Source organism: Lissotriton vulgaris, chromosome 8 (assembly GCF_964263255.1).
Source record: "Lissotriton vulgaris chromosome 8, aLisVul1.2, whole genome shotgun sequence".
Lineage (NCBI taxonomy): Eukaryota > Metazoa > Chordata > Amphibia > Caudata > Salamandridae > Lissotriton > Lissotriton vulgaris.
This window is the reverse complement of record NC_141696.1, coordinates 745,417,658-745,437,965: the sequence shown is the minus strand read 5'-3', so window position 1 is coordinate 745,437,965 and position 20,308 is coordinate 745,417,658. Positions and strand designations below refer to the sequence as shown.

The 20,308-nt window shown below is 45.9% G+C and overlaps 1 protein-coding gene across 8 annotated transcripts in view; it reads left to right on the top strand.

Annotated features, from left to right (window-relative positions):
* LOC147697946 (betaine-homocysteine S-methyltransferase-like) overlaps positions 1–20,308 on the top strand; it is a 381,692-nt gene that overhangs the window by 89,098 nt on the left and 272,286 nt on the right. For all 8 annotated transcript variants that reach the window (XR_015299315.1, XR_015299314.1, XM_086934649.1 and 5 more), the window contains one exon: positions 12,881–13,042. Coding sequence is in view for 6 of the 8 variants with exons in the window: in XM_086934649.1 (XP_086790775.1) it covers positions 12,881–13,042 (162 nt within the window). In the remaining 2 variants the exon portion in view is untranslated. The remainder of the gene's footprint in view (positions 1–12,880; positions 13,043–20,308) is intronic.

The following is a 20,308-nucleotide window of genomic DNA, read 5'->3' as shown; positions in this document are numbered from 1 at the left end:
TTGAAGATGCCAGCGGACAGTATGGAACCCAGGAGTATTAACTCCATTTGTATGTCATAGGGCTGGTCGTCATAGGCTGGTATATTTGAGTCGAAAAATAATGAATTTGTATTTCATTTTCATTACAAATGGAGCATGAGTTTTGAGGCTGCATTGGGATAGCCAATGGCTTTCCTTGTAGCAATAAGGCATTTTTGTAACAGGCCATGCATTAACTATTGCACCTTCTTGAGCTTGTTCAATATTGTCCTTTTAAAGGCAATAATGGTTTCAAGGACACAGTGGAAGTCAACGTCACAAAGCTGTTCCTCCTTACCCACTTTAAATTCATATGGTTCAATTGCCAATGCCCTGCCTATTTTACACCACTCTGTATACATGTCACAGGTTCTGATCAGAGCTGATGTCCCACTCAGTATTCCAGTTTTTATATAGATTGAGCTCATGACCATGCTATCTGAGCTGACTGGCTGGTCGTGTATACCCTACCTGAAGACACGCTTCCTGGACTTACTATCATGTCCAAACAGAATTAAAGAAGTGTAAAGATTCTTGGCCTTGCTTTATTACTGGCTAAGTGCTGGCCATGCCCTTAACATAATGGCTTGGATGAGAGATGCACATCCAGAGGTAATATTGTGTAAAAGCACTCAAATCCATTGCCAACAACCAGTGCTTAGTTGACCATACCAAAACAAGGGAAACTATATTATTTTTTCTTACTTGGACCACTGATGAGTAATCTGTAAAGAAGCACCAAAGCATCGCACATATATTTGCTGAGGATAGTTTGGAAGTTGTAGCTGTTCGTGGGAGCAGTTGAAGATGTTACTTTACTGCTATGATTCATATGTGACTTGTTAATTCATCACATCTTAACCTGCTGTCTATATTTAAATGTACGTTAGATTTTTACTGTGGCCTTGGCTGCTAGTGGGTTATGTTCTGGGTGAGAGGAGTCCAGTCTGGAAATATTAATTACCATATGTGAAGTTATTCTTCTTTTAGAAAGTACATTGTCTTGGTTGTGCAAATTTAGTGAACCACTTCCTCCCTTAGGATGTTGATTTATCGTTTTTTTTGCAAACATCATTTTTCATTCATGAAACTTTATTTCGGCTATTACAGCCGTAAAAGCACCTACAAATTCACAACCTCTTAAAATTCATATAACAAAAAGAAATACAGTGTCATAGAGAGAACTAATTAATAAAATGGTACACACATACATAGCAGTAGTGATCACCCATTGGGCAGCAGGCAAATACGATGATAATCATCACCATGGGAAATATAATCAATTAAAAACAATAATTAAAAATATAATTCAAACTAAAGATATTAAAAAAAGATTCACAGCCTATGTTTTTATAAAAACCAAGGTCACAATAGCAACCAATTAAAAGCGAGTAATGATATATCTAACATCAGTTATTCAAAAAATACCTACGCTTACAAACTAGGTTTTTACAGAAACCAGGATCACAATAGTTGACAGTTAGGAGCGGGTATTACTAATTCTCGCATCGGTTTCTCGAAAAGTACCTTCGCTTACACCACATAGCAAAAGGAATTTAGAAATTGCAACAACAAAAACCGGGTTGGTGTCGGATTTAAAAACCCTATAAATTTCTTTATAATTTCTGATACACAGGTTTCTACAAAGTTGAATAACCCACTTTGACCTGGCCCACTTATATGCCAAGCAGAAGAACAACACATGAATTACAGTTTCTTCCTCTACAAACATCAATACAAGTATTTTTAATAAAGAAACTTCAAGTGCAGAGATTGTTTATTAATGACACTTTTACAGAATGGCATCCTGGTCTCAAAGGCTCTCTACATCACCTGGAGAACTGTTAAGAATATTGGCTAAGGATGTATGAGACAGGAGGTGTGCAAGTAAATGAGAAAAAGAGTTTTCATACCAGCGTATATGACATTCTACAGCTACATTTACCAGATAATGGGAAAATAATATATGACTTAGTTGACGAAAGCTTGGGTACCTCCATTGATTGTTACAAGTGCTTACATTTGAACTGTAATTACTGTTCAATCCAGTTGTTACTATCACTCACAGATGGTAGGCGTGTACACTTGGATTCTCAGAAGGTTGATAACACTTGTTAAGAGTTTTAGAACTACATAACAATGCTCAGGAGATTGATAGACTACAGAAAGTCAGAATGGTTTGTTAGAAGGTCAGGTTACATAAAGGAGAACGAAAGCGAAGCAAACCAAGGATGCGCGTCAGCATTAGAGTTTGTATACATGCATGATGATTTATGTATTATGAAAACCACTCCATCACAACGCAGAGTAGATGTCCAGCTAAGGTAGATGGTATCCAGAGTGTGCTTTCCCATAGAGTGTGCATTGGTAAGTTAGCAGTTTAGCAATTGATTGCAGTGACATTGCTTAATAGTTTGAGCTGCCCTGTAGAGAAAAACAGCAATTTTTTCAGTTTTAGGTATTTATTGGTGCAAAAATCTGACAGCTTGGCAACTATTTGCATGAAGGGATAAAAAAAAAGGCAGTCTCCATGCCTAGTGCCTGTGAACATTGCAGATGAGCACAGATCGGCTTGCCCTGGGTGCACAAATGGGGCCTCTATGGTGCAGACATGGTAGTGTCCTGATTGACCACTGTCCGGTGGTTATGGTTAAGCTAACTGGCCTAAAAGGAATTAAAAGTAAATCATGCAACCCTTCAGCACAGCAGAGCCAGGCATGTATTTTAAATAATACAATGAAGAAAGCACTAAGAAAATTGTGAAAATAAAACAAAACAAGTTTGCTAGCAAATTTAAACAGAAACCCAAACTGATTGATAAGGTCTTACTATCCATGAAAGGTATATTTTGTGCAGAGTAGATAGTAAAATCTATTTGTTGCTTTAGTTAAACCATAGAAAATGATAATAAAAACAGCACAATTTGACAGTGAGTTGCTTAGGTGTGCATGCATACCAAAAGTAAAAACGATGATTATTTAAATCTCCAGTTAAAACATTAAAAAACATTTTTGCTGTTTGTTTTTTTATTATGTTTATAACATGCCACTAGCAGTGTAAATAGGTTCTGTGCTGTAGCGATCATATCTTGAATTAATACTTACTGGTGATTATGTCATCCTTTGTGTGACCATCACTTGCTGGGTGGGAAAAGAGTTTCACAGTTGATCACAATACCTTTGAACAAACTCTCAGAATTTTTCTGCAACAAAATCAAAGCCATAACAGCTATTTTGACCTTCAACCAGACCCAGTCAATGTCGAAACTTAATGAACAAGCCCAGTCCTTGTCGCCAACCATCACCACCATCGAAATTGCTGCTACCATGAAGACCATCCACGCTAGTGCTCCATCTGGCCTTTGATCCTACCCCCGCCTTCTCCAAAGGACTCCTACCAATCAGTGAAGCACTAACACCCACCCTTGATGCCTCCATCGACTCAGCTGCATTTCCGAACACCTGGACAAATGCCACTGTCATGCCCCTGCTTAAGAAACCATTCACTGACCCAGCTACGCATTCCAACTACAAACCCATCTCTTCCTACCGTACCTGACAAAGTTCTTATAGAAACTACACCTCACCTACCACCAGCTCTTCAACTCCACCCAGTCTGGATTCAGGCCCAATCGAAGTACGGAAACAACATTCATCACTGGCACAGGCGATATCCCTGTGATCCTTGATGGAGAATACATTGCAGGCCTCATTCTCCTGGACCTCCGCGCAACATTTGACATGGTCTCACACCCTGTCCTCATCAGGAGCCTGTATGAGATTAGCATCCAAGGACCCACTCCCTGCTCTATCAGTTCCTTCCAAGTGACTAGAACACAAGCTGTCAACTTGGCACCTTACTCATCGGAAGCCGGCAAACTCACATGCTGAATGCCTCAAGGCTGATCGCTCAGCCCCACCCTCTTCAACGCATACATGATCCCTGTGGCCAACGTCATCTGTGCACACAACATCAACATCCTCTGCAAAGTTGGCGACACATAATGCATACTCTCCCTCTCAGACAAGACTCCCAACACAAGAAAGATATCTTCTACTTGCATAACCGAAGTCACTAACTGGATGAAAGTCAACTGTCTTAAGCTCAACACAGGAAAGACAAAGGTAGTGATCTTCGGAAAAAACACTTTACCATGGGAATCTAACTGCTGGCCGACTGAACTTGAGCCCACACCCCGAACCTACTCCAGTAAACTCAGAACAATCATCAACAGCAAACTTGACATGACCTTGCAAGCCACTGCCACTAAATGCATCCTGCTTCCAAACCCTGAAGATGCTGAGGAAGATCTTCAAAACACTCCTAAGCAACACTTGAACAACTTTCACTCATTCTCTAGTCACCTGCAAGTTGGACTATGGGAGCACCCTCCGCCAGGATCACCAAGCAACTCACCACAAGACTACAAACCATCCTGAACTCAGCCGCCAGACTCATTCTCAACCTCCTGCACAGAATTCACATCAGGAACTACCCTGGATTCTGATACACAAACATGCTCAATTCAACTCCTCACACATTTAAGGCACTACCCTACCTAGGCCCCACCTACCTGGACAATCATACCTCCTCCCACCAACCACCCATATATCTCTGCTCCGTAGGACTGCTACTCACACATCCCATGCATACACAGGCCTGATCAGGAGAACAGGCTTTATCTTACATCCCTCCTAAAGTGTGGAACGATCTCCCACTGCACATCAAAGGCTCCTCCTCTCTTTTTGAATTCTGCAAGAGGCTGAACACCTGATTTTTTTAATTAACAAGCCTACCATAGGCAGAGCTATGTACACACAGCTGCTCAGCACCAGGACAATTGTGCGCTTTGCAAATACCCATGACATATCACCAGTATTGTCTCAAAGATGACACTCAAGGCTGCAATAAGGTAGTAATCTAATGAAGGGTTTCCTTGTTAGCCTAGAGGAACTCAAAGCATTGGTGCGTTGTAGGATTCAACTAACTCAAGAGTCTGTGGAAGGGTAAAATATCACAGTACTTTAAATTGTATAGCCTGTAAATATAGATTAGGGAAAGTGGTGTGTATACAGAATACCATGGAAGGAATATCAAGTGGCCACAATGTTTTGACCAGAGTATCAAGAGCCAGAATGTCGACCGGTAAATATGTGTAGATTTTTTATACCTAACTCTACAGCTACACATCTAGATGATATACATCTTCAAGGTAGGTATAAGTGGAATTAAGAACATCAAATCTATACCTCCATAAGTGCACTTCCTTCTCGATATTTTGCTAGCGCTATTGTGACTGCTTGATATTTCTTTCACAATAGTTCATACTACAACCAGGAAAATATAATTTCTTTTGTGGGTACAAGAGTTCAATATTCACAGTACTTCAGGATGTGCAGCACATCTGTTAGTAAAACTAAATTCCACCATGTTAACACTTAAATATCTCCCTGGACCTGCTTTTCTTCGCCATCTCCCATCAATTTCTCTTTTTCTACCCTGTTTCTTTAAAATTCTCTCTATTGTGCACATGTTCACCTATGACCTTTCCTTTAAACAATATATGTTTCTCTTTTCCTTTGCACGGCTTCTCCCAACCATGCCTTATAGGACAATGCTTCTTTCAGTTTTTAGGTTTTGCCTAGCCAATGCGTACGAAGTACGCATGCGCTAGGAAAAACCTAATGATTTCTGTGTGTGGGGACTGGACCGTCCCCACTCTCCCATTGGCTAGCTCCATAAATGGAGGCTAGCCATTGGGAGAAGGCTCTGTCCGTCAATCTCGGACCAGATTCGGGGGCGTTCCCGAGAATTTTTGGCTTTTGGCTACGTCAGCCGAAAGCCTGTTCATGGGAACGCCCCGGAATCTGGTCCGGCATCGGCGGCAAATTCCTGTGAACAACGACACATTAGAACTACAGGAGCAGACGCTGTGACGTCACTCTGTAGTCCTGAGTCATCTCACGAGAGCAGGCATTTCAATAGGTAAAGCGCCTCTATTTTGGAAATTCTAACATTGATTCCTGGTCGCTCTACTAAGCGTGGGCATAGACTATAAAATATATATTATCTTTCCGCCACAGTGTCACTATTTTGGGGCATTATTTTGGACGTACGGTAATTAGAACTACACGAGAGGACGTAATAACGTCACTCTGTAGTTCGTAGTTTCTCGCGAGATCGCGGGATACAGGCTTCGAACTATGGAGTTCGATCAGGATACCTTTTTAGTCCGATATCACAAGGGACGGACCTGATTCTAGCCGGGCCTTTAAAGACAGAGACACTCTCTTGTGTTGGGCGGCTCGTTACAGGCACTTTCCTGTTGAGGACTCCTGCTTCAGTGGAAGCCAGCAGCAGCGCTTAGCTGTATGTCCATATGCTTTTAGCGACAACTGAACTCACCTGAGCTGATCTGAGGAGCAGGAGCTTGTGCTGTACTCCGTGCTTTGCTCCGCTGTGAACCGTTGTGAGCCTCAGAGGATCGCCCGCTCCGGCACCAGGAATTGTCCGTCGAGGTTGCCGGTCAACGAGTGTGCAGGAGTGCGTACTTCTGGGCATCGCAGTGACAGCCGGTCCCTAAAGCTGCATCCGGATGGGAATGAGCGAGTTGCGAGCTGCGGGAGAGTTTCGGGAGAGGAGCAGGAGCAGCGTGTGGCGTGGCAGGCGTGCAAGTGCAGGTGAGCGAAGGGGTCAAAGTGGACCGGACCTGAGCAGGGTTTATGGTTACTGGTTAACGCTGTTTGAGCCTCCAAGACGCAGTGGACTGCTTGAGCCCCGGACGTGTCGATGTGTTCGGTGAGCGAGTAAAGCAGCCACCGCCACCACAGTTTGCGCCACCGCCCTTCTATGCTGGAGTTGCGGGAGCTGCCACCACTACTTGAGCCACCACCGCTATTAGAGAAATGGAACAGAGATGAGCGCTAAAAAATAAATAAAAAAAAAGCCAAAAGGAGAGTGAAGGGTTGAAGGAGAGTAGCGAGTCGTGGTGAGCTGCATTAGAGCTGCATTAACATTAGAGCAGCATTTGTAGTAGTGCACGAAGACGTTAGGAGGGGTACGAGCGACCAAAGGAGAGGAAGGATTACTCCGGTGTAAGGGTAAGTGCAGGTGGTGTAAGATAGCTGGGGGGCTACGGGGGTAGACGGTTTGCGGGTTGCTGTTTGTGGATAAGTAGCAGGGGATAAGAGGGGCAAGCTGTGTTGTACAGCTGTTCCCCTTCTCTCCACCCACACCGCTTTGCCTAGCTCCCACCCCCCCCATGCTCACCATCCCATTGTTTCCCCATGTTTTTGTGTCCTTCTGCCCTCTGTCTGCCTGGTGTTTTGTGTCGTTCCTCCACCTGAACTGAGCCCTTTAAAATAAGGCCATGCTCCAAAAAGTACCGCAGCCCCCTGCCCTGAACCATAAAAAACTGCCCCCTACCTCCGTGAAGTACTCTGACTCTGCTCCCTACCCTCCCTTGGCGCCTAAAACTGTCCCCTGCCATGCAATCAATCAATCAATCAATCATTGACACTTATAAAGCGCGCTACATACCCGTAGGGTCTCAAGGCGCTGGGGGGGGCGGGGTGCCGCTACTGCTCGAACAGCCAGGTCTTCAGCTTCTTCCTGAAGGAGAGGTGGTCTTGGGTCAGGCGCAGGTCGGTCAGGAGGGAGTTCCAGGTCTTGGCGGCCAGGTAGGAGAAGGACCTTCCTCCTGTAGTCGCTCTTCGGATGCGGGGGACGGCGGCGAGGGCGTGGTTGGCTGATCGGAGGTGGCGTTTGGGAGCGTAGAAGTTGACTCGGCTGTTGAGGTAGCTCGGGCCTTGGTCGTGTAGGGCTTTGTGTGCGTGGGTGAGGAGGCGGAAGGTGATTCTTTTGTTGACGGGGAGCCAGTGAAGGTCTCTCAGATGTCCGGAGATGTGGCTGGTTCGTGGGATGTCGAGGATGAGTCTGGCTGAGGCGTTCTGGATCCGCTGGAGTCTCTTCTGGAGCTTGGCGGTGGTACCGGCGTAGAGGGCGTTGCCGTAGTCCAGTCGGCTGGTGACGAGGGCCTGGGTGACGGTCTTCCTGGTCTCGGTGGGGATCCACCAGAAGATCTTCCGTAGCATGCGTAGGATGTTGAAGCACGCCGAGGAGACGTTGTTGACTTGCCTGGTCATGGAGAGGGAGGAGTCCAGGATGAAGCCCAGGTTGCGTGCATGGTCTTTCGGTTTGGGTGCGGTGCCCAGGGCGGGAGGCCACCAGGAGTCGTTCCAGGCGGAGGGTGAGGAGCCCAGGATGAGGACCTCCGTCTTGTCCGAGTTCAGTTTCAGGCGGCTGGTCGTCATCCACTCGGCTACCTCTTTCATCCCTTCGTGCAGGTTGGCTCTGGCGGCGGCAGGGTCGTTGGTCAGGGAGAGGATCAGCTGGGTATCGTCGGCGTAGGAGATTATGCTGAGGTTGTGTTTGCGTACGATGGCCGCGAGGGGGCTCATGTAGACGTTGAAGAGGGTGGGGCTCAGAGATGATCCTTGGGGGACGCCGCAGATGACTTCGGAGGCCTCTGACTTGTACGGTGGTAGGCGGACTCTCTGTGTTCTTCCGTCGAGGAAGGAGATGATCCATTCCAGCGACTTGTCCTGGATTCCGATGTTGCTGAGGCGCCGTACTAGGGTGCGGTGGCAGACCGTGTCGAATGCCGCGGAGAGGTCTAGGAGGATGAGGGACGCTGTTTCTCCATTGTCCATCAGGCCTCGGATGTCATCGGTGGCGGCGATGAGGGCGGTCTCGGTGCTGTGGTTGGCTCGGAAGCCGGACTGTGAGGGGTCGAGGGATCCGTTCGTCTCGAGGAAGGCGGCCATCTGCTTGTTGACGGTCTTCTCGATGACTTTGGCTGGAAACGGGAGGAGCGAGATGGGGCGGTAATTCTTGAGGTCGGTGGGGTCCGCTGTTGGTTTCTTGAGTAGAGCGCTGAGTTCGGCGTGTTTCCAGCTCTCAGGGAAGATGGTGGTGTCGAAGGATGTGTTGATGATGTCTCGCAGGTGGGGTGCGATGACAGCGTCGGCCTTGTTGAAGACATGGTGAGGGCAGGGGTCGGTCGGTGATCCGGAGTGGATGGAGTTCATCGTGCGGATGGTGTCTTCGGTGCTGATCGGGGTCCAGGCGTGGAGGGTGGTGGTGGGGGGTGGTTGTTCGGTCATGGTGTGCGTTGGTTGGTTGTTGAAGCTGTTGTGTATGTCCGCGATCTTGTTGTGGAAGTATGAAGCGAGGGAGTTGCAGAGGTCTTGTGATGGGGTGATGTCGTTGTTTCCTGCGCTGGGGTTGGAAAGCTCTTTCACAATGTTGAAGAGTTCCTTGCAGTTGTGTGCGTTGTTGTCCAACCGGTCCTTGAATGCTGTTTTCTTGGCGGCGCGGATCAGCTGGTGGTGTTTCCGGGTGGCAAGTTTGAAGGAGGTCCTGTTGTCTGGTGTCGGTTCCCTTCTCCAGACTTTCTCGAGGGCTCGGCAGTTCTTCTTGGAGCTCTTGAGTTCGTCGGTGAACCATGGGGCCTTCTTGCTGCCGGGTCTGCTAGGCGGGGTCCTCAGTGGGGCGAGTTCGTCCGCGCAGTTGCTGATCCACTTCGTGAGGTTGTCGGCGGCCTGGCTGGGGTTCGCTGAGCTGGCAGGAGGGTGCTGGCTCAGGGAGGTGGCGAGCTGGTCTGCTGTGATCTTGTTCCAGCTTCTGCGGGCGGCCTGTTGCTGGTGTTGGTGGGTCGTCGTTCTCTTGAAGGTGAAGTGGACGCAGCTGTGGTCCGTCCATTGAAGCTCTGTGGCGTGGCTGAAGTCGATGTCTGTGCTGGAAGAGAAGACTGCGTCGAGTGTGTGTCCGGCGAGGTGGGTGGGGGTGGACACCAGTTGCTTGAGTCCCAGGTTGGCGAGGTTGTCGAGCAGGGTGCTGGTGTTGCGGTCGTTGTTGTTCTCCAGATGGAAGTTGAGGTCTCCCAGGAGGATGTAGTCAGCGGAGGGGAGGGCATGCGGGCTGACGAAGTCGGCGATGTCCTCGCTGAATTGCGTGCGTGGTCCAGGGGGTCGGTAGATCAGGGTGCCTCTGAGGGTGGTGTTCGGGTTGGTGTGGATCTGGAAATGCAGGTGTTCGGCGCTGGTCAGGGTGTTGTCGGTGCTGGTCGTGAGACGGATGGTGCTCCTGTGGATGATGGCGATGCCTCCTCCCATCTGGTTGGCGTTTCGGTCCCTCCGGACGATCTTGTAGCCCTCTGGGATAGCGATGGCGATGTCGGGAGCTGAAGAGGCGTTCATCCAGGTCTCCGTGAGGAAGGCAACGTCAGGGGCTGTGGCGTCTAGAAGGTTCCAGAGTTCGATGGCGTGTCTGTGGACGGAGCGGGTGTTGAGCAGGATGCACTTGAGGTGGGTGCTGCTGGTGTTCGACTTGGCGGGTGCTGGTGCGAGGCTGGTCCGGATGCAGGTGAACTTGCAGGCGTGGCAGCTGAAAGGTCCGTGGGTACGTCGTGGAGTGGCTTGATGGCATTCTGGGAGTCGGCTGGTGTTGAGTGCGATGAGGGTGGCGGCGGAGTACGTCAGGCGGGTCGGTCGGGGTCCTCGTGGGCCAGGGGTCCTGGCACTGGGCGCGGTCCAGGCGCAGACGGGCTTACCTTTGGCGCGCCTTCGGCGCACAAACGGCGCGCCCGCTGCGCGTGACCGCTGCGCGTTCGCACGGTCGCCATTTAAGGCGAAGTGCGCGGGTGGGCGGAGCAGCTGGGAGGCGGGAGCGGGGAGGGAACAGAAGAGAAAAGGGGCGTGGCCACAGGCGGTGGCGGGAGGCGGGAAGCGGGGAGGGAGAGCGGAGGGCGGCGAGGTAGGCGGGCAAACAGGAAGGAAACTGGACACGGCGAAGAGGATATAATTACATTAACAGGCACAAATGGAGGGAAAAAGAAAGCAAAAACAGCAAAAAAAATGCACCCTACATAGCCTCGACTTAGTAAACTGTCCCTTCTCTGTGTGCTTCGAGGCCGTAAAATGTAAGCCTAGGCACAAATGGATGGTTGGATTTGTGGGTAAAGTTTTATATAATGTGATTTTATGTAGCGCGAACTTTACCCGAAGGTGTCAGAGCGCTTTACATAAGAACAAGTTGCCAAACCTAAGGACTTTGATTTACATGCGTTAAGTAAAAGATACAAACAGGAAAACAATTGAAATGTACTAGATGTAGTCACACAAAGAAGAGACTGTTGATTCTCGTTATATTTCTATATACATATGGAAGGGATATGAATAGATGTACTGCAAGAGTCACATAGGAATGAGTAGAAAGGTCTACTGCATATACTAGTGAATACAGTCATCTCTATAGTGGAGAAGTGTGGCTCACTGGTTAGAGGAAGCAGAGGTCAGCCCGGGACCAGGGTTCAATTCCCAGCTCGGCGGGGTCTTGAGTCCTAAAATGTCCATGGACTCGACAATTCTCGCTCCGGTAATCTCCACTACGGCCCCTCGCGGCGGGATGCCTGGCTTTCACCTTGCGGATACCCTGCTGGGGTTATCTCACAGGGGAATACCAGGACGGGATCCCTAAGCAAGCGCTTAGAGACCGGTTTGTGATTTGCGCTATATAAATTCCTGTACGTTTACATTTACAATGTTAGAGTAGAAAGGTCTACTGCATATACTAGTGAATACAGTCATCTCTATATACAGAAAAAATGAGTTATATTTAGAAGGGTCGGAGTGGGACGCAGTGGGTGGATGGATGCATGATGGTTAGATGTATGCATGATGCATGGATGTATGGGTGGATGCATGGATGGGTTGTGGGTTGGATGGGTTGGTGGTTGGATGGGTTGGTGGATTGCATAAATTGTTGAGGGATTGGCTCCATGCATGCACCCATCCATGCATCCACCAACTCATCCATGCAAGCATTACAACAAGAGCCCGCAGCTCTCCTTCGTCTCTCCTCGCCCCCCCTTCCCTGAGCCCACAGCTCTCCTTCGTCTATTGTAAATGACAATGCCATTTATTTATGTTTAAAAAAACCCATAAATAAAAATAATGTCAAGAGCAATGCCAATAGCAAAACCATTGCATTGTAAATGCTTGTTGCTACATTCTTCCAGTTTTTCCTTTTCCCGCTAATCACTCGAACTCTCTTTAGCCTGATATTGTTTCTTATCTTCTCTTTGCGTCGTGGACCGAAAAACTGCAAGCAACCATATTTTCCTTGTATTAAATGGGTATAAACAGCTGCTTGCAAGGTACTATATTCTCTCCATTCCTGTATATCCATTATTTCTTTTGTACTTGGTTCTGTATTTTCTTGGCATTCTCTCCCAGCCAGATGAATGGATCCCATCTAGTGTGGATTTGAGTAAGTTAGTGAATGGGGACTGCTTGTACTACAGTCCAGCCAAATGTATTTTGCATTGTTTTTCCGAATGTTTAAAGGGGCATACTTATGGTTTCACCCCAGAGGAGCCCCGCACTTGTAAACATCATACATTTCAAAAAGGAAAATATCCTGTGCAAGCTAGCAAGACTTCATTTCCATTGCCTTCAAACTTCATTGTTAACCCATAATGCCCGAAAACTGTAGTGCTGCATAAACTTTTTTTTCCTTGTGCTTGCAATTTGATGTACCGTCATGCCACAGTATATTTCCACATTTTACTTTGTAAAAAGTATACCTGGCATTTGAGTTCACTGGGATCAGTGGATGGGTTCATGTCAGAAGTTCAAAATGCCAAATGTAGTAAGTTCAAATGAAAGTGAATCCAGTGTGTGGCGACTACCAGTGGTTCTACAAGTTTGTTCTACTCATAATGTACTTTCACATCAGTTGTGCATACTCCAAAACATGCTTCATCTCACCGATGCAATATCTTGTTTTCTTTCCTTCTCAGGAGCTTATGGCTTGGCATAGACCTCAATTACAGTGCCTTGAGTCTGCAGGAGTAGATTTGTTTGCATTGGAGACAATCCCAAGTCAAAAGGAGGCCGAGGCTTTTGTGGCTCTACTTAGAGAGTTCCCAAATACCAAGGCATGGCTTTCCTACTCATGCAAGGTAAATATGACATAATTAGACACTGACACTCTTTTCATAACTCATGATGTATTTTAACCACTTTCTTGAGTTCTGTTCTTTACTATTTCTTTGTCCTTGACAGCCTTCACCACCTTCAAAACTAGCTGCATAATTTATAATGCCATTACGACCAGTACCCTGCTTACTTTGCTGACAAACTCACCATCTCTGGTGCTTCTCCCCACACCAGCAGCTATGCAAACATCAGACTGGAAACTTAGAAGTGTAAAAGAAAAAATACAAGGTAGAAGACCTTCTCCATATATGCACTCAGGATCTGGCAGTGGCGTAGCTAGGGGGGGCGTCCGCCGCAGGCGGCACCATTTTTGAGGCAGCCGTGCAGCTCTGGGGGCCTGTTGTGGCCGTGGCGGCCTTTATAATTTATTTGGTCTCCAAATAAATTATTAAGGCGGCCCCGGCCGCAACGGGCCTCCAATTCTGTGGCCGCCACCCGCGGCTGTAGTTTAAAAGTTCAAAGCCGCCTGCGCTGCAGCCTGCACTCCTTGACCTGCGTTGGGTAACTGCTGCACAGTGCACACAGACGCGGGACTTAGTTTTTGCCGTTTGTGTGCACTGTGCAGCAGTTACCCAACGCAGGTCAGAAGGAGTGCAGGCTGCAGAACGGCTTAACTAAATCCCGTGTTTGTCTCCTCTTGGACTCCTGGGTCGTTGTTGCCCCCCCACCCCCACCCCTCCCAGCCTCGAGTCCAGGGCCCTCAATCTTGTAGCGTGTGCGACGCGCGCTACCAATGACGGCCCTGAAATGACATTTTTGGCCGGCCCTCGCTCGCGATTAGAACATAGCAGTGACGCATTACGCGCTTCATTGCTTCGCTCTTGTCGTGTGGAGTCAATTCTGGCCTGGGGCAGTGCTTTATACAGCTTGGGGCATTTTGCTGGACTGGCTCTCTGGACTGAGAGTCTGGCTGCTGCACTGCAGACTCAGTACTAATAGGGGAACAAAGTGGAAACTGAACCACCCCTGCCTGCCATAGACCCTGCCTGGAGCCAGTGAGGTAAGAGGAAAGAAGCAGATTCAGAGGGGTGGGTGGCTGAGTCTGTGGCTCATCCATCATAGCTGCTATGTGTGGCGCTTTCACTTTCAGATTTCATTGTAATTATGAGTGACAATCATAGCTGCCAAGGTTTCAGATTGCTATGTGTGACATTTTTATAATGTCATGTAATTATGAGTGACTTTAAAACTACTATGAGTGACACTTTCTCCCGAACAAAATCAAGCAATGAAAACGAGGGAAACATATTAATATTAGGAAATTACACCCATTAGAGCAACAAGAAATTCTAAGAAGATGTTAAAATAGCCGGAAAGCACCAGAAATCGAATGGCACACATAGCTAGGGATCACAATTCGGCCGCAAAGTGTAATTTTTATTAAAAAAAGACACATTGAGCCATTTAATAAAAATCAATTCGCTGATTGCAGTAAGGCGCCACCAGCTATTAACCTGTGACTGAGAGTAAGTTGCATGACTATTTTAAGCACATAACATTACAGTAAGGCATGATTGTGAGGGGGGTTAGGATAAGCCTCAGGAGAAGAGGCTGACTGAGGTACACATATCCTACCTATGTAGGCTGCATTATATAAAAAATACCTTTTCTGAGATACTGACTAGCAGTAATAATTCTAAAGCTCAGCGTCCGACCACCCTGGCCAGGGTCCGGTAAGTTGCCCAAAGCTATGACCTACGAGTGTATTAATGTGTGTCATGCAGCAGGCTGTAAGTCTAATTTGAAAAACATATATGGCACAGAATTGTTTATTTTAAGATATTCCAGCTATTTGCCAGAAACATGTCGAACCGCCACTGGCCCGGGCCAGTAACCCGCGCTACCGGGAAGAATGGCATCATTATAGCGCTCCCAGGGAGCTCCTAGGCTCCTATGCCCGAACATGCAGTAGTGTCTACTGCTTTGCTAGAGAACATGCTTACGTCCTCGAACTGCTTACTTTTGCACACTGGGGGATCATAGCAGGCATATTTTATGTTGGTGCTTCCGTCCGTGAGAGATAAAGAGCAGGTCTAGCCAGGGGTTGATGGAAGGCAAGGCAAGTTCACAAAGAGCCCCCCCTCTCGCAAACTGTGTGAGTCCTAGGCATCTGCAGGCAGGACAGCTAGGAGGGCGTGGTATCCAGTGTGCTCACCGTCCCTTTTCCCCAGCCCCCCGCCCCCCCCCCCCCCCCCAATGGGCGGCAATCTGAGGGGTAGCCCCGGGCGCCACAAGCTCTAGCTACGCCCTTGGGATCCGGAACATCCCCTTATCTATCAGAACCGCCCCCTTGCTCATCAAATTAAGAAATGAGTTGTAGACTCAGCTCTTCAAAGACAATTACATCGCAGTGCAGTAGCAATACACTATATCTCCCAGAATCTATCTCTCTCTCTTCTCACATGTTGACTGTATGCTTTCCTTGGACCATATGCAGCACTCTGTATGGAGCAAAACTAGGCAAAGTCAACAAATATCAAATACATAAATGTGTTTGTCCCTCCAATAGATTTTAAAGGTTTTGGCAATTGCACATAAGAGTTTACTGGTTATTATGTGTTTTTTGTACATGCTGTATTAATGTGGAATTCATTGTCGGTGACGAGACACAACTTCACCAGAATCTTTCAATTCAAATAATGTATTAAGCAGGAACTTTTCTAGTGGGCCTTTCAGCTCTGACCCTTTAATATGGTCGTTTTTTTTAAATAAAGCAGTTCGTGATAGGTATGTAAATGTTTGCATTTAGTCATTAACTTACTATTTAATAACACAAGGGCAAGTCTGTGAATAGAAAGGAATTTAATATGCACTGTCCGCAGCGGTGACAGAACGTTTCTAAATCTAATTTGCAGTACAAAGCAGTTGGCGCTTCAGGTATGCCTACTCTTTTCTTTGTCCTCTTTCCCTCTGCCCCATATTATCAATTAAATTATTTCATTACTCGCACTCATTCTTCCTTGTCCCCCTATCATTCTATCTTCTCTTTTTGGTGTCACTGCAGACAATCATAGGTCTTCGAGTTTGGCGAGAAGCCCGAGTGCTTCTTTTGTGACCGTTTTGCTGGTGCATATAGATTTCCTTGCACTGATCTATGCAACGTGTAGTGGCAGATGCCACTGCACATTGGATAGAGCAGTGCACTGAGTTCTCAACCACTGAGCTGCTCTTAGAGTTTTAAACTCGGACACCCCGTGTAATGGAAAATGTGCAAAATTAGTAAGACGAACATGTTGTTTATTTTGTTAACATTATTCGAGGTTCATGATACAAGCAAGTCGCTCAACGTGCGAATCCTTGCTCCATCAATCCCCTCTTTGATGATATTTACTATCATCACTATTTATGGAACCAGATGCCAACTTTTCACATTTCACCCATTTCAATCTCTTCGAACTTTCTATTCAGTCTCTTTTCTGCATCTTTATTAGGATGAGAATTATTCACTGTTTTATAGATCTGATTATTCAGCTCTTCTAATTCGAGTTCATCGACATTTCTCTTTATTCCTCGCTTATTCACAGTATACTTCTTTTTGTGTTTTTGACATTTACAGCAAATTATTATGATGAGCACAAACAAGCCTATTCCCGCTATTGGCATCAGTATTTTGATCACAAGACTTTTACCTAGGTTAGAAAACCAACTACCTACAGAGGAGAGACCATCAGTTAGTCTCTTCCAGGCACTATCAACCTCCAGTGGTTTGAGCTCTTTTTCCAGATTAGTAATGTTTCTTACGTATTTCTTGATTCCAACAATTTTATCTGGAATATAGGTGCAACAATGTTGCGCTTTCAACATTCTACAGACTCCGCCCTCTTTTGCCAATAAAGTGTCAAGAGCAAGTCGATTTTGTAAAACCATAGATCTGATCGCAACCATTTCGGTATTAACCATTAGGAAGCCTCCAGCAGTGTCAGTTGATAACCGATCTACTACTGTAGACAATTTGCAAATCCTGTGTGTATTTAGAGCCACTCCCACTGTAGGTATCATTGCACTAAATATATGCCCTATTATTTCTCCTACACTTTCTCTTTTACTACGTATTGATCCATTAGTGTTTTCAGTGCTTCCAGTGATATTCCCCATATGGTATATCTTTGGGAAGACAATACCAAAATAAGAACTTCCGTACCAATGGTCGGGCAATTTGAAGTAAGCCTTGTTCCCACATATATAATAAATTTCAGGAAACACAGGCTCCGACCCATCTTTGAAACCCCAACCTCCAATTACCTTGTAATTGTGTTTGCATTCACTGGAACCAATGAATATGTTATTATAGTAACTAGTCTTTTGTCTGTGAAGACAAAGTTTCCCTTTCTTTTCGAAATCCAGCAACAATGCAGCATTAGCTCCACCATTTGAGGTGCTCTCTATATTTTCAGCCCACTTGGGAATTTTCTGATTTTTGTCCTTTGCTTTCTTTTGGAAACTCTCTCTTCTTTTCTCTACCATATTTAGATTTTTTTTCCTTGTTCGTGTAATATACAGGTCAAGTTATCTCTGTGTGCGCCATCTATATTTATTTTACCTATAGTTAGAAAATATTCACTCATGTATTTTGCTACTTCTCTAGTTGTATGTACAGGGCTCACATTTATTTTCACAGGAAGTTCAGAAAATATCACATCTAGGAAATTCCATAGGTTAGTGGTAGATGGTGGTACGTCACCCCTTCAGCTACTGAAGTAGGCAGCTTCATACAGACGTAACAGTCTTCTATTTATATTGCTTCTACGTAGTGTACTTACAAATTTGCAAATACGTTTAAGTGAGTTTTGTTCTTGATTCTATGATAATGTAGTCCTTCCTCATCTGGTGTATCTAAGTCCATTCTAGTTTGTTTAAGGCTAACTGCTTTCTCTAGTGTATCTACTCTTTGTGGTGCGTCTTCTGTTTGTAGCTCTTCTGCGTCCTTTGTCACAGATTTAGTAGGGTACAAATTAGTATCTTTACTCATCATGTAAGGAATAGTTATTGTTAGTCTTATCCATAATATCAGTACTAATGCTATACTACACAAACATACTTTGCAGCATGTTTTGCAACAATTTCGTCTTGATCTTCCATTCACAGAGGAATCAGACCTTTTGGCTCAAAAGAAGCTTCAACCCCTCTTTGTAACTTTACACAGGTTGCTTACACAGGGCAACTTTCAGGTTGGTTTCACTTCTTCGTCAGTTCGGTCTGCAATCAATTCTTCATCACTTTCGTCACTTATTTCAAGGTTTTCAAAGTCTTCCAACACCAGATAAGTCCATTCAGGACTCTGATACTTGTTGTTTAGTCTTTTTATTCGGGCACTTCTTCTCTTAGGCTTTGTTCCAGACTGGTCAGGTTTACTGGATTCTTGATTTTATTGCTCAAGTTCTTCGTCAATAGTTTTTAGTCTCAGTCTCAGTCTTTTGACAAATCTCGGTACTTTATCTCCTTTTCTGAATCTTTTAACTGGCACTGTGCTTTGGCCCTCTTCAAAGGCTCTTTTATTTTCACTCAGTTGTGGCATATCTGCTTCAGTGTCTTCTTCCTTCTCTGTCTGACTAGTTCCAGGTCTTATTTCAGTTTCTTCTGCCTGGTTACTAAACTGGCCTTGTTCAGGTATGTGCTGGATTTGGCTTTGTTTTGTTTCAATTTCTTCTTCCTGAACACATTTATCTATTTCTATCTGATCCTGTTCAAGCACTTCGAACTTTTGATTTTCTTCAGCTTGAACTTCTGCTCTAATTTCTATCTGTCCCTTTTCAGGCTCGGGAGTTCTTGGAGGTGTGTCAATAACCTGCTCTGTCCCTACCTGGCCTTCCTCATCATCAGATTTGATTTGGATTTCGAGGATCTGATTATCTTCTTCTATTCCTGTCTCGTCCTCACTATCCCACTCTCTATCTAAGTAGGTTTGTCTTCTGGTTCTTATTGGATGGAGATTCAGGTCAATTACTGGGACCCAATCATCTTGACTTTAGCTCGGTTGTTCTTTTTCAGCTACTTCAGGACCAATTTCAGGAGACCCCTCAGCTGCACAACATTCAGCCTCGGTTTCTTCTGGTTCAGTCACTTTCTTCGTATGGCTGGCATGGATCCACTGTGGCACACCTGCACACTTCACAGCTGTTGTGCTAACCAGAATCACCTGTCTTCGTTTTCCCCACTTCGGTGCAAGGCAACTCTTCCGAGTATGTTTCTTAATTACAACCCAATCACCTGGGTTCAAATCATGAGCTGGAGTTGCTGGTCTGGCGACTGCGTCTTCCCCAATCTGGTGGGAGATAGAACGCACTTGGTCACCCAGTTGTTTGCAGTACTCTAGCACCAAATCATCAGATATGTTTATCAGTTTGTGTCCTGACACCCATGCTTGCCGCATTGCGCTTCCCATCAGAATCTCATGGGGACTCAGGCCTGTCTTCCGGTCTGGAATACTTCTAAGTCCCATCAAGACAAGGGGCAAAGCGTCAGGCCATTCCATTTGAGTAGATTCTCACTTTTTTCCCAATCTTGACTTGATAGTGCCATTCAGTTGTTCTACCACTCCAGAAGCCTCTGGGCGATATGCACAGTGTAGTTTTTGCGTAATTTTGAATGCTTCACAGATTTGTCTTATTATTTCACTATGAAAATGCCTACCTCTGTCTGATTCAATTGTGACTGGAAAACCGTACCTTGGTATCAGTTCCCTAAGTAACAATTTGGCTATAGTGATGCTATTGTTTCTGCGTGCAGGATAAGCTTCTACCCATTTTGAAAACAGGCAGACAATGACAAGCACGTACTTCATTCCTCGACAGGGGGGTAACTGAATAAAGTCAAGTTGTAATCTTATGAAAGGACCCTCTGCCTTTCCAATTGTACCTGATAAAACTACTGTTTTCTTTCGGGATTGAATTGCTGACATACTAAGCACCCCTGGCAGAGTGCCTCTGCTATGTTTCTGAATTTCAAATTGAACCATGTCTGTCTAAAGACACGAATCATGGCGTCTCTTCCTAAATGTGTATTTCCATTTATCAATCTAGCCATAGGAGCAAGCAGGCAGTCTGGCAACACAGGCATATCATCAAGGCAAACAATGACACCATCCTCATTCCTTCTCCGACAACCAAATTTTCTCCATCTCTCCTTTTCCTTTGGTTCTGCTGCATTCTGCAAATCTCTCACTTCTTCCCATGTTTTTATTTCCTCAAACACCATAAGTTGGCAGCTGTTTCCGCCTACTCCATCTTTGT